The sequence below is a fragment of the Caretta caretta genome, chromosome 1 (genome assembly GCF_965140235.1).
Source record: "Caretta caretta isolate rCarCar2 chromosome 1, rCarCar1.hap1, whole genome shotgun sequence".
Taxonomy (NCBI): Eukaryota; Metazoa; Chordata; order Testudines; family Cheloniidae; genus Caretta; species Caretta caretta.
Window position 1 is genome coordinate 163,606,770 of NC_134206.1, and position 13,789 is coordinate 163,620,558.

A 13,789-nucleotide genomic window follows, 5' to 3' on the forward strand; every position below is an offset into this window, starting at 1 on the left:
AGAGCATGGCACATTTGGCCCAAGTGTTAGGCACACACTGAAAGCCAACTCTAGAGACAGACAAAAGGGGAGGGAGGGGAAGAGAGGGAAATACCAGCTGGAAAGAGAAATTTGTCCAAGAACTACCTTACAAATAAAGCTACAATAGGTGTGTAAAGCTATGTTTTAGCTATATTTTTCTGGTTTCAGAGTAACAGTCGTGTTAGTCTGTATTCGCAAAAAGAAAAGGAGTACTTGTGGCACCTTAGAGACTAACCAATTTATTTGAGCATGAGCTTTCGTGTGCTACAGCTCACTTCATCGGATGCATACCGTGGAAACTGCAGCAGACTTTATATACACACAGATCATGAAACAATACCTCCTCCCACCCCACTGTCCTGCTGGTAATAGCTTATCACTTTGGATGAGCTATTACCAGCAGGATAGTGAGTTTGTGTGTGTGGTTTTTGGAGGGGGGTGAGAGAACCTGGATTTGTGCTGGAAATGGCCCACCTTGATTATCATGCACATTGTGAAGAGAGTTGTCACTTTGGATGGACTATTACCAGCAGGAGAGTGAGTTTGTGTGTGTGGGGGTGGAGGGTGAGAAAACCTGGATTTGTGCTGGAAATGGCCCAACTTGATGATCACTTTAGATAAGCACGGTATGCATCCGATGAAGTGAGCTGTAGCTCACGAAAGCTCATGCTCAAATAAATTGGTTAGTCTTTAAGGTGCCACAAGTACTCCTTTTCTTTGTTATATTTTTCTGTTACTCTACAGGGTTTTTTTCTGCTTCAGTCTCTCTCCTACTTTCCTTTCCTCCTCCTGTTTATTTTCTGTGTTCCTTCTCTTATTCTTGCTTTCCTGTGTTCATTTTCTCCCCCCATGCCTCTTTGCTGCTCAAAGTTACTTCCAGCTCAGCCATCCTTTTTATCTCTCTTCCTTCAGTCTGCTTTTCCTTCCAGGTTAGCATCCATTCTGCTGATAAGTCCCAGCACGATTTGTGGGTGGTCACTAGTGCAACAAATTCAAATATCTGCAAATCCTTCCAGGGAGTACAAGTCATTAAAGTCAGATGCCAACAGCAAAGGAAATGCTGGCAGACAGAGGAATGATCACAAGTGATGATGCAGCTACAGCTCAAACCTAACACTAGAGATCTAGCTAGCAGGGACAACTCTGAACAGACTTGTATGGAATGGTAACTCAATCTAGTGCTACAGTTTGCAGTAGCATTTGAGGAAGGGTGTCAGTAATCTATAACAAAGAACATTTAAGGCCTAGTCTACTCTACAGAGTTTGGTCAACATAGAAAAGCTTACGTGGACCTAATTTTTTTAAGCATCTACACTACAGTAAGTCGTCCACTACGCTGACATAATTTCACCTCTGTGCACGAAAGTGCGCGCTTAGGTTGATGTAGTTAAGTAGACGCAGTGTCTGTGTAGACACGTCGTTGCTTAGATCACCTGTTACTTTCTTTGACAGCCCGAGCCCCATTGCCCCAGCATGGAGCCAGCCAGTGCCATCAGCCCCAGCTTTGCTGCCCCCACATGGGGCCAGCCGCATCAGCCCTACGTGGGGGCAGCAGGGCTGGGGCTAGCCACTAGCCACCAGCTGGTGCCAGCAGCCCCAGCCCTGCCGCTCCGGGCAGACCACCCAGGGCCAGCAGCCCCAGCCCTGCCACTCCCGCGCGGGGCAGACCACCCAGGGCCAGCGGCCCCAGCCTGGCCAGCCTCCCCAGCCCTACCCTGTCACCTCTGCATGGGGCAGGCCCACCGCCATCAGCACCAGTCCCCCCCGCATGGCGCCAACCCCACCACCCCCATACGGGGCAGGTCAGTGCCATCAGCACCAGCCCCACCACCACCCAGCTGGTTGCCAGCCCTAGGGCAGCAGTGTTCCCACAGTCAGCCCTGCACCAACTGTCAACCTTGCAGTGGTGGGGCTCTGGCTGTCAGCCCCCTGCAATGCCCCCATTTAAGTTGATGCAGGCACTCCTGGTGAGGATGTACACCACTGGCACAAGGAGGGTAGTGTGGACATGAACAGCCTATTTAATTACTGCACTGGCTGTAGGTCAACATAACTTACGTTGACTTAATGTTGTAGTATAGACATGTGCTAATATACATTTGGAGTAAAAACGCCTCAGAAAATGTCTTCTGTGCATTGTATAGCGGTAAGCAAGCTAGCTGATAACTCCAATAAAAAGCCATTGTTCTACCTGAATAAAGAGAAACTTTCTTCTATTTTTATTTTTTTTTTAGGATTTTCAGACAAACTACACATTTAGATTCTTTAACACTTGCAATCTGGACACATTATACATACATTAATCTGAAATATTTTTTGGAAGATGATAAAGTGTGAACATTAGTGGGGAAAGGAAGGGGCAGTGAAGATTCAGAAAGCCACAAAAGGTCACAGAATCAATCATGAACTTTGACAATGTTTTATGGTACAAGCCTGATAGGCTATTCCAGGCAAATTTCTGGTTTAAAAGTAAGAAAAGCGATACCTTTCTTCAACAGAGTAACTGACAGGATCTTCAGTGTTACTGGTTGTAGAATCATTTGCACATGCTACCACTTGAGGAATTGTAGCTTTTAACTGTGCAACTTCTCTTTTAAGCTCTTCACACTGAAAACCAATTTGAGTTTTTTCCATTTCCAGCAGTTCAATCTGAGACAGGTAAATCAAAGTAAGTTAATTTTATACTTCTGAAGTCACGGTGGAGTAGTTTAAAAATAAGGCGATTTAAATCAGTGGTTTAACTAATGATCAAATCACTTGATTTTTAAAAGAAGTTTACTGATGCTTTAAAAAACTAATCTGAAAATGTTTTACTTCAATAAATTAAAAATAATAAACTAAAGTATGCTTTAAAAAAATGTCACTAATGGTTGGGTATCATATCTACTTTACAAAATTGCTACAGGAAAACAAAATATTGAAAATTAAAACCGTGATCCTGCAAACACTTAAGCAGGTATATAATTCTGCTCACATTAATATCAGATTTTCTTCAATGCGACTACTCATCTGCTTGAAACCAACATGAGCGTACAGAAGTGTTTGCGGTATCAGAGGTTAAAATTGTAGTTATTAAAAAGTCTTAGTGCCACAAAATCTTTCCATTCAAAACAAATTGCTTCAATATTAACAATGAGAAGTTAAATTAGTGAACATATATTAGTGTATATATTCAATATATTAGTGAACATACTTTACATATGCCAAAATTTTCAAAAATAGAAGCCTAAAGTTAGGCACTTAAAGCTAATTTAGGCACCTAATAGTTGGATTTTCAAAAGCACTTAACTTATTTAGGAGCACAAGTTCCATTGATTTCACGCTGCATACCCTGATGGTTGAGTACAGACTGGACAAAGCATTTCAGCTTTCTTGACTTGTGAAATTCAGTATATCAAGAAGTGGAGTTTAGTGCAAACACAGCATGGGCAATTTACTTATCAATTCTGTATCTGTGTGCATGTCATTTTCAGATTAAGGCTATTAATGAGGCTCTTGACTTTTTCAGTATAGATGAGCATTTTATGTATAAAAACTGAAATTCTATGAACAATTAGAAAGCTAAAGAAACATACAAAACATCCACATTAGCAATTTAATACTATAAGATAGGGAAATAACTAGTAACATTTAAAGAACTGATCTTTTAAAAACTAATTTTTTATCCATCCTGTGTGAATTCCAAAAGAACTGTTACAGTTTCTAAAGTTAGCTGTCACTTCCATGGTTTTAACTAATTCTTGGTGACCAAAAAATGATGGCAGAGTATAGATACTCTCCTCTACAAATATTTTGAAAAAGATGGAGACAAATTACCCAAACTGATCAATTTCCATAACACTTAGATACATTAAACTATAGCAATTTTGTTTAGAACTACATGGTGTGGAGCCAGAAGTATAATCTTGGAAGATGGATTTAAAGTTTTTTGGTTGTGAGAAAAAAGAAAATGAATGGGGAAGCTATCATCATAAGCTCAGATCGCTGATGTCATGATGGTAGAAAGAAGAGGAAAATGATTGATAGTAGTATGGTTGTTGATAGAGAATAGGGTTGTTTGATGTCAAAGTTTGCCCCACAATCAGGTAGACCTATGGAAGAGAAAAACTTTAGAAATGAGCTGGCAGAGTCGGTGGTTATGGTTGAGAGTAACGCCTTGTTACCAGCAATCATGTTGGTGAAAGGAGCCCAACAGAAGGAGCGTTGGGTAAATTTGGCTTTGGTAAAAGAAATGCAGAAGGAGAAAACTAGGTTAAGTGGTGTTTAATGGGATTTCAGCAGTGAATATTGTTTAAAAAAAGAAGAATCCCATATGATATAGTGGAAAAAGCAAAGGCCATGTAGACTACTGGTATATTTTGGTAAGAGAACACATGAAAATGGTGAAAGACAACGGTTGTTCTGCCACACGTTCACTCAGTATAGCAAGTATTAATAGCTAAAATGTATAACCTGAGAAGACAGGAAAGAATGAAATTGAGGAAGAAATTGCTCTGGTAGTTAGTTATGTAAGGGGGCAGAAAGGAAATTTGCCAAACAGTAAAGGAAGGTTTTCATGCTTTGCCAAAGACAGTGAAGAGTGGAGGGAGAATTAAAGAAGTTAAGAACATAAGAACGGCCATACTGGGTCAGACCAAATGTCCATTTAGCCCAGTATCCTGTCTTCCGACAGTGGCCAAAGCCAGGTGCCCCAGAGGGAATGAACAGAACAGGTCATCATCAAGTGATCCATCCCCTGTTGCCCATTTCCAGCTTCTAGCAAACAGAAGCTAGGGACACCATCCCTACCCATTTCATTAAGGCAGTGAAGGTAATGTGGCAGAACGAGTGGTACTTTTGGATAACACGCAGGTGATGGAAGTCTGATGTATAAGAGTAATTAAAAACAAAGTTATTTAAAGAGTTTGAGAAAGCACACTGTGATGAGAATAAAAAAAGCACACAAAACATGCAGTTGCTAAGGTGAAAATGGAGGCCGAAGAGGAATTATACAGAAAGTTGGAGGAAGATGTCAAGAAATTGGCTTTTAGGTTAGCAAAAAAAGAGGAACAAATGAAACACGATATAGAGCTTTCTGCATGAAGGATGGGAACTGTGTGATGATTAACCCTAAAGGTATGGTACAGGTATAGAAAAAAATATTTCCAAAGGCTGTGAAACAAGAAGAGAACTGCAACTGCAAGCACCTTCAACAATTATGGAGAAGCCTCAAAGAGGTATTGATCTCTGTAGAGGAGTTAAAAGCACTGAATAAGATGAAGAATGGTAAGGCAGCAAGTGAAGATGAGGTAACTGTTGATATGATCAAGGCAACTGCAGATACTCACTTCATACGTTACTATGTGTTTGCTGGGATCCCACTTAACTGGAGAATGGGATAGATCAGGGACTGGCAACATTTGGCCTGCGGCCCACTAGTGGGCCGGGCCAGTTTGTTTACCTACCACGTCCATAGGTTCGGCCGATCGCAGCTCCCACTGGCCGCAGTTTGCTGCTCCAGGTCAATGGGGGCTGTGGGAAGTAGCGGCCAGCACATCCCTTGCCCCGCACCGCTTCCTGCGGCCCCCAATGGCCTGGAGCAGCGAACTGCGGCCAGTGGGAGCCACAACTGGCCGAACCTGCGGACGTGGCAGGTAAACAAACCAGCCCGACCTGCCAGGAGGTTTACCCTGGTGGGCTGCGGGCCAAACATTGCCGATCCCTGCAATATTGTGCCTCTCTGGGAGGGTACGGGTGATGCAAATGATCCAAACACTTATTGGGCATCAGTCCGTTAAATCAGACTCTTAAAATCCTTTAAAGAGTTTTGGAGGTAAGGTTTTGGTGCAAGGTGGAAGAAAATATAGGAGAGGAGATTTAAGAAGGGAAGGAATACTACAGACATATTTGCAATGAGACAGAAGTTTGAAAGAATTATAAATGGAGGGCATAACTGCTGCTGCTACTCAATAACTGCTATTGATCTTGACAAAGTATATGACTTGATTCTGCATTGTCTGCAGTATTGAAATCAATGGGACGGGGACTACAGAAATAGATATGATAGAGGAGCTTCATTGAGATCAAGAACTAAAGTGGTAACAATACATGGAATTTCAGAGAGTTCTGAGGCGACAGTGGGAGTCCACTTTTCTTCATCCTAGTTATGGAGTTAAATAATAGAAGAACCAAACCTGTGGAGACAGAGAAAGGTAATCTATGCTGACCATCTGGCCCTTTTGACTGACAACAAAGAGGAACTGGTAAATATTGTATCAGAGTAGGCATCTGTGTTTGAAGATCATGGTTTGAAGGTAAACACAGAAGACTGCAATTATGCAAGTACGGAAGAATGGTAGAAGAGCTGTTGACTGAAGTTTCTGGAGAGAAGAAAGAATCTGTGTTTTTTGGAAGTATATTTCATGCAATTGGATCGAGATCTGGAGAACTGAAAAGAGCCCCACAATGTCCATGGATGGCAGTGAAAGGCAGGAGTACTGTGGAACTTGCAATTAATTCACAAACTGAAAGGAAATGTGTTCACTGAATTTGTCTGTCCCTGCCTGTTCTGATTTGGCAACAGTGGGTAGTATAAAATAATATACTGAAGAGAATGGCAGGCAAGCAGAGAGTAAACAGAGTGCACATGGAATGAGTTAGGGGGAAGATGAATTTGGGACTCTCAGTGATAGCAAAGAAAGCATAGGAGAAAGAGAACAGCAAGAAAGGAAATGAGACAGAGGACACGATGGAAAGACTGTCAAGAGAAATTTGATGAGAAAAGGACTGGAACTCCAAGACCTACAAACCTGTGCCATGAACTGGAAGGAGTAGTGAAGAATCATAGGCACCTCCAACCCCATGTAAATGGGAAAAGGCACTGAGAAGTGAAGTTAAAAGATGGCTGATGTAATCCCCTGCGGTGTCTATCCTGTTTATTCACAAACACAAATAATGAACTACCCAAAAGCAATGAGAACTCCTGTATATTTGTCTATCAGGGTGTCTCAAGCTTAGTCTGGAGGGATCACTTCTAAAGAGAAGTGAGTGACTCTATCCCAGTTCAATGCTTGGTATCTTTTCTGGCACTTTATTAGTTGTGTTACTTGAACATAGTATATGATAAATGTTTTTACCAGAATTGTTAAATTAAAAAAATTATTTGAAAAAATATTCGTACCTGAATTTTTGAAATAGAGGTAACAGGATACTAAAAACAACCAAAAGGTATTCACTCCTCTAGCAATTTACAGCCATCAAGATTAGCATATACACAGGAGATGTCAGCTAATGAGTTAATCCTAATTTATTTCCAATTAACTGATTTGCAGCTGGATAATTATGATAATTTGTATGTGCAACTGCATCCACAAATTTTGACCCTGATCCTACAGTGTACTCGATGTGGCTGTTCTCTTTGCTCATAAGGAGCCCCACTGACACCATAGGGAGCTGTGCGGATAGAGCTCATTACAGGATCAGGGCCTTATGTGAATAATTTTGTAGCTATCTTAAAAAAAAAAAAAAAAAGACAGGTCCTGTATATTCACTTTACCTTGCCATAAAACCATATTAACAAACATACCTCACTTTTATATTGATCTCTCTCAGTATTGCATTTGTCCAGTTGTCTGAAGACATCATCAAGTTGCACAGCAATTTCATCCACCTCATTTTTATTTTCATTGTTAGCACATTTGCTGCATTCCGTTTTTAAGTTTAGCAAAGTACTACACTGTTCCTTTAGCTTTTCCATCTCTTTTAAGGCCTGCTCATATAAAATACCCACTTCTTCTGGACTTTTCTCTTTAAAATTTTCTAGTTTGTCATCTGGGAATATAATAGTCTCAGTTGACTGATGACACATTTCCTTTTTCACATAGTTATCACTCATTTCTAGTATCTTCTGCTCTAGTATTTTCATCTGGTTGGTTAACATTTCACACTGTTTTCGGTAATTTTCTTTTTCTTGGTTTGCTACTTGCAGCTGATTTCTTAGTTCATTTAATTTGATGCTAAAATCCACAGAAGATGCCTCAGAAGCATTAATGATTTCTTGTTGGCTTGTTTCCAAAGTTGATCTGGGTAGCTGCATATCTATATTTTCTTCTACTTCTTCTTTTTTAACCACTAAGCTTGGTATCTCAGTTTGGGTTGATGCAGTCCACTGCTCATATTTATCTTCTGAACTACCTGCACCACAAGGCTCCTCTTGCATGCTGCTTTGTTCCACGTTAATATGCTCAGTTTTTACTATTGTAACATCACAGTCTGCTGCAGGCTTTGGAGTACTGCTCTCCTCTAAGATGATGACGTCCTCATCATCATCTTCAGTGTGATTGTCAAATGTGTGGTTATTTAATCGTGGTGTCTTTAAAGTAATAGGCGAACAACCAGAAATCTTCCGTTTAAGGCTGGGGGGGGGGAGGAGGCGAGAAATGAAATATTCAGCTAGTGCAAACTACTACATTATTCAAAATAATTTCTGTTTTCTCAACTGTGTAATTTCAAAGTTTGTGTGAACAGTCTTATGAAAATAAAGTACATATTTGTTGGACTGCACTGGTGATTCTAGACAAATCATGTGCACTTTTTAAGTTCTCAATTTTGAGGTCAACTTTAGGAGTCGTAAATCCTACATTTTGGAGAACTCCTGAAAACCGGATATTGAGTGAATGGACGCTATACACCATGAATAAGAGAGGATGTCTTTCTGCTCATCTATTGTAGTGACTGTTGGTTGTGCTTGGTACAGTTAAGAACATTAGGAGAGATCAGGTTTCATGGCTCAACTGAATCAAAAAGATTCATCCAAGGCTATTTGAGACAATGGAAGCAACAACATCTTTATTTAACTAATTCAGAATTACAGGTAATTAGCTGAAAGACAGGCCAAGTCAAGAGAAAGGTGTTCTCTCTGCTGACATCTGTTCCATTCAAGAGGCTCTGACTAGAAAGACTGTTACATTAAGAAAAAACTACATATCACTAGTCAGGGTACATATCAACCACTATTTTTATAGTAACCTAGCAATTGACTTGTTTTCACACAATATCCTGAAACAGACAAACTTTGGGCCAAGAAGTGACAATATAATAAAAGGTTACCTGAAATGGAAGCTTCTTGAGAAAAATATACTGGAAAGATAGCTAACACAAAGCAGTCTTTCCTGACTAAGAGAAATAGGTAATCAATCTTCCTCCTTGTTAGCAAAATGCTTCCTACATTTGCTTTCACTCTTCAGAAAGCTTCTGATCTAATGGCTGACAGCTATCATAATAGCTCAAATACATCAATCATTATTATGGCTGTCACAGCCTAGCAATTGACCTATTACAAACACCATAATTATTTTCATTTGCAAACTTACTTATTCCTGAGATGAATGGAAAGCTACTTTGCATTTATTCACTAACCTGTTTTCAGGATCCAAATGAGGTGAAGATACTAATCTATTATTTGAAGTGTTTATAGATCTTGTAACAGAACTGTTTAAGGCTTCTGTTAAGTGTGATCTTAGAGCACCCTCCTTTCTACTCATAGATGACAATGCATTTTTGATTGAAGAGACAGAAGGTGTTTTAAAATACATTTCATTATTAACCTGTAGAAAAAGCAATATTTAATTAGACTAAGCACAGAAGTTAGACACCTTGAAGGTAGGAAGGGGTATCTAAAATCTGAATTTGACAGAACTATGTACCCTATTACAGAAGTTCAAAATGTGTCCCATACCTGGGCTACCCTCACATATAGCTGGAAACCTGCCTCGCATTTAGCAATATGAGAAGGGCAGGATGGTCATGAGCCCCTGGTTGAAAACCCCTGTTCCCATTAGAACAAAACCCCAAGCTCACTGTTGTACCCCAACCACCAAAACCTTATTCAAAAATGCCATCCATATTCTGTTTTCTTTTAATAGGTTATGTTTATGGATGATGGAGCTACTTTGAATGGTGCAGTGCCCATTCAAAAACACTAAAACATCCAACCATTAAAATCCTAGCCAGAAGTTCTGTTTAACCATGAAGTAAAAATACATGTTACTTAGGGAATAAACAAAAACCATATGGTGGAGTTTTGGAAATAAAGATTAAAATGTCCTAGCCTGGAAACAGGTCCAAATGGTTTATGGTTAAGACCTGTTAAGGAAATATTATAAATAAACTGAACATCTTTGTACGCATGTGTGTTATTAAATTTTACCAAACTGCAGTTACCGTAAAGAACTGTGCTCACTAAAAATAGGTAAAATATGCTTAAACACCGTTAAAAAGACTCTCATACGTTAACGTGTAAGACTGCTACACATTAAGGGGGGGCATCTTCACTGAAAGAAACTTAACAGGACTGGCACAGGAACTAGACTGTTTGAAGTCACTATTTTGCTAACACATGCTGTGGAAACCATCAAGCACTTTGACAGTAGATAGCAGCAGAAGTACTATATCCATTAAATAAGCAAAACCAATAACTCGTTAATGAAGCTTTGTTAACTGTATATAACATGTGAGATCTTGTAATTACTTTTAAGGAAGTATGGAATTAAGTCAATGTATGCTAATAACATGTACGTGGGGGATATACATGCTATACAAAGTAAAAGTGGCCCTAAGTTATATGGAGCAAGAAAACTTACCCTCTTACCACAGACAAGTTAAAATTTGGTACAAGAAAGATTCCAGTTAGTGCAGTGCAAAAAAAACGAACAAGGGTCCAATTCCATGAACTTAAATGCAAAACCACTGAAACCCATACATTGTGAAAAAAATGGTTTTCCCTCTGTTGCAAGACAATGCAAGATCTGGAAAGCCCCAGGCTTGTACTGCTGTTTGCACCTGGGAGACACAGTGTGCAGCTTTAAAGTCTTACAGACAGAGTTGCTAGCATGTGGATTCACCTTGAGGAAAAACCAGTCTCCAAATTGCACAGTATGGCTGAAACGCTGTGACGCTGGTAAAGTAAAAACTGTCTGTGCGAATAACTACTATTGCGTAGTGGCTAAAAAAACCCACTTCTGGTATAAATGCAGAAAATGTTACTTTAATTGGTCTGTGTTCTGTTTCACACCTAAATTACCTGTAGTAATAAATATTTTGAACCAGTTTATAATATAATTATAGGAAAAGAAAAGTTCAAATGACAAAAATGCTTTAAAGACAAATCAAGCTTATAATGTAATATTATACCCTAGGAGGCTATTCCATAAAAATAATCTTGCAACCCCTGGTTTGTGCTTTAAGCTAGTATTAATAGTAATTTAAATAATTATAACTGCTATAATCTTAAAAATGAGTTGCTAAATAATAAACTTTAAAAAGGTACACAAAACAAAAATATAATGCAAATAAAACAAATACCAATATAAAAAAACAGAAGTAGTGGAATGTTGACAAGGCATTTATTGGGAGGCACGGTTAGGAGTCAATCCTTCAAACCCTACATAAGGGTTTTTCTTTGGTTACAAGGACTGATAACTATTAACCCAGAACAAGCAAGTCCACAAACAGGTCAAGTCCTTCCAGATCCAACCAACCATTCTCAGGAAGGACTGTGTCTCCCCCTGGACAGGAGGTCCTGTCCATTTGTTGGATCAGAAAAGTGGCCCTGCATCGGTTTAAACTGAAGAAGTACAGAAGACCTTTCTTTGTTTGCAGGTCTCCAGAGAATCCAGTTTGAACCAATATATTCAAGCTTGTGCAGGTGGTGGTACCTTTCAAAAGGTGTGTTGAAACCTGAGTGAGCTAATTTACCTAATCACCCCCTCTTAGCTCCTGGAGGGCTGTAGTCCCCCTATCCCCATGGAATTACATACAATCCCTGGCCCACAATGATATATAAACTTAATACAGTAAGGCTAAACTTAATCCAATAATGTTTTTCCAGGGTACTGCAGGAAATTGCCATATATGTCACAGTGGACATCACTTCTCCTATAGCACCACTCACTTTTGGGGCTGCATTGGCCCCCTTTCTTCTTACTTCAATCATGAATAGCAGGCTGATGCTTTCTACCACTGCAATTTTCTCCCAGCATATAAGCTTTTTGTCACTGGGGCACATGGTGTTTTTTTCGAATGGCAGGCTGCACCTAGTTTTATAGCTAGTAAATCCTCAAAAAAAAAATATTGTAAATTAGCTTAGTTGAGATGTAAGTGACAATAATAACTACAAGAAAAATATAAGCCTCAAGACTGGACACCTCATTTCTAAACAGAGCTACTCAGGTGTGTCTACACTACAAGCACTACACCAGCAGCACTGCCACTGTAGTGTAGACATTTTACAGCAACAAGAGTTTTTCTATCACTGTCGTAAATCTACCACTTTGACAGGCGGCAGCTAGGTTGACGAAAGAATAGTTTTGTAGACCCAGTGGTATCTACACTGGGGCTTAGGGTTATCTTAACTGTATGTCTCAGGGGTGTGAAAATTTCATTCCCCTGAACAGCATAGCTAGGATGACCTAAATTTTAGGTCAAGGCCAGGCCTATGTCTGACTACAGTAAGAGTTTTTTATTGAATGCAAAAGGGAACTGACGGTGCACCCCATAAGGCTTTATGGAAATATGCTTATGAATGTATATATGACATAACTGGAATATGCTTTATGCTACATATGCCATGTAACATCTCTCTAAAGGTTATGATCTACTGAATCTATTCATCCTATTTGTATGCATGTATCATTTTTGTATTCAAAGTTATGAATATTAGATGTGTACTTGCTTGATTTTTAGTAGCCTTAGTAAAGCATTTGGTCAGCTTCTTTAGAAAGGAATTTGCAATTTAAGTGCCCAATCAAGAAGCACTTAACTGTCAATGGATCTTGGAAGGCTCCAATTCACATCAGAAGTCTACATGAGGACATTCAAGGTAGCATGTGAATCGTGGCTGCTACCTGTAAGTTCTGAGTCATGCATGGACATGTGACTTGCCCATGTGACTCCAAAACTCCATCTTGTAGCTGGGATTCTACACAGGGGGAGGGAGGGGTATCCACCCACAAGAAAAAGTCTATTTAAACCCTTGGGAGATCCCTCCATTTTGTCTTCAGCTGGCTCAAAAGATATCCTTTGGGGGTGGAGAGGCTACCGGAAAGAAACTGGAACGAAGGACAGTAACCACAGGGGGTGAGAGTGATTGCTGGACCCAGACTAGAAGGAGACTAGTTTGTAAAAAGAAGCTTACTGGAACTCCTCTGAGGGTGAGGTTTTTTCTGTATTCAGTTTTCTTACTGTATTAAGCATAGACTTGCGGGTTTATTTTATTTGGTAATTCACTTTGTTCTGTCTGTTACTACTTGGAACCACTTAAATCCTACTTTCTGAATTTAATAAAATCATTTTTTAAATATTAAATTAACCCAGTGTGTATTAATACGGGGGGGGGAGCGGGGGAGGGAGGGCAAACAGCTGTGCATCTCTCTATCAGTTTTCAGAGGAACAGCCGTGTTAGTCTGTATTCGCAAAAAGAAAAGGAGTACTTGTGGCACCTTAGAGACTAACCAATTTATTTGAGCATGAGCTTTCGTGAGCTACAGCTCACTTCATCAGATGTATACCGTGGAAACTGCAGCAGACTTTATATACACACAGAGAATATGAAACAATACCTCCTCCCACCCCACTGTCCTGCTGGTAATAGCTTATCTAAAGTGATCAACAGCTGGGCCATTTCCAGCACAAATCCAGGTTTTCTCACCCTCCACCCCCCCACACAAATTCACTCTCCTGCTGGTGCTAGCCCATCCAAAGTGACAACTCTTTACATAATCAAGTCGGGCTA

The 13,789-nt window shown here is 39.9% G+C and overlaps 1 protein-coding gene across 5 annotated transcripts in view; it reads right to left on the reverse strand.

Annotated features, from left to right (window-relative positions):
- The window catches only part of MORC3 (MORC family CW-type zinc finger 3), a 66,202-nt gene that overhangs the window by 2,684 nt on the left and 49,729 nt on the right, over window positions 1-13,789 (reverse strand). For all 5 annotated transcript variants that reach the window (XM_048867257.2, XM_048867274.2, XM_048867265.2 and 2 more), the window contains 3 exons: window positions 9,418-9,605; window positions 7,586-8,414; window positions 2,507-2,670 (listed from right to left, as the gene is read on the reverse strand). In XM_048867257.2, coding sequence (XP_048723214.1) covers window positions 2,507-2,670; window positions 7,586-8,414; window positions 9,418-9,605 — 1,181 coding nt within the window. The remainder of the gene's footprint in view (window positions 1-2,506; window positions 2,671-7,585; window positions 8,415-9,417; window positions 9,606-13,789) is intronic.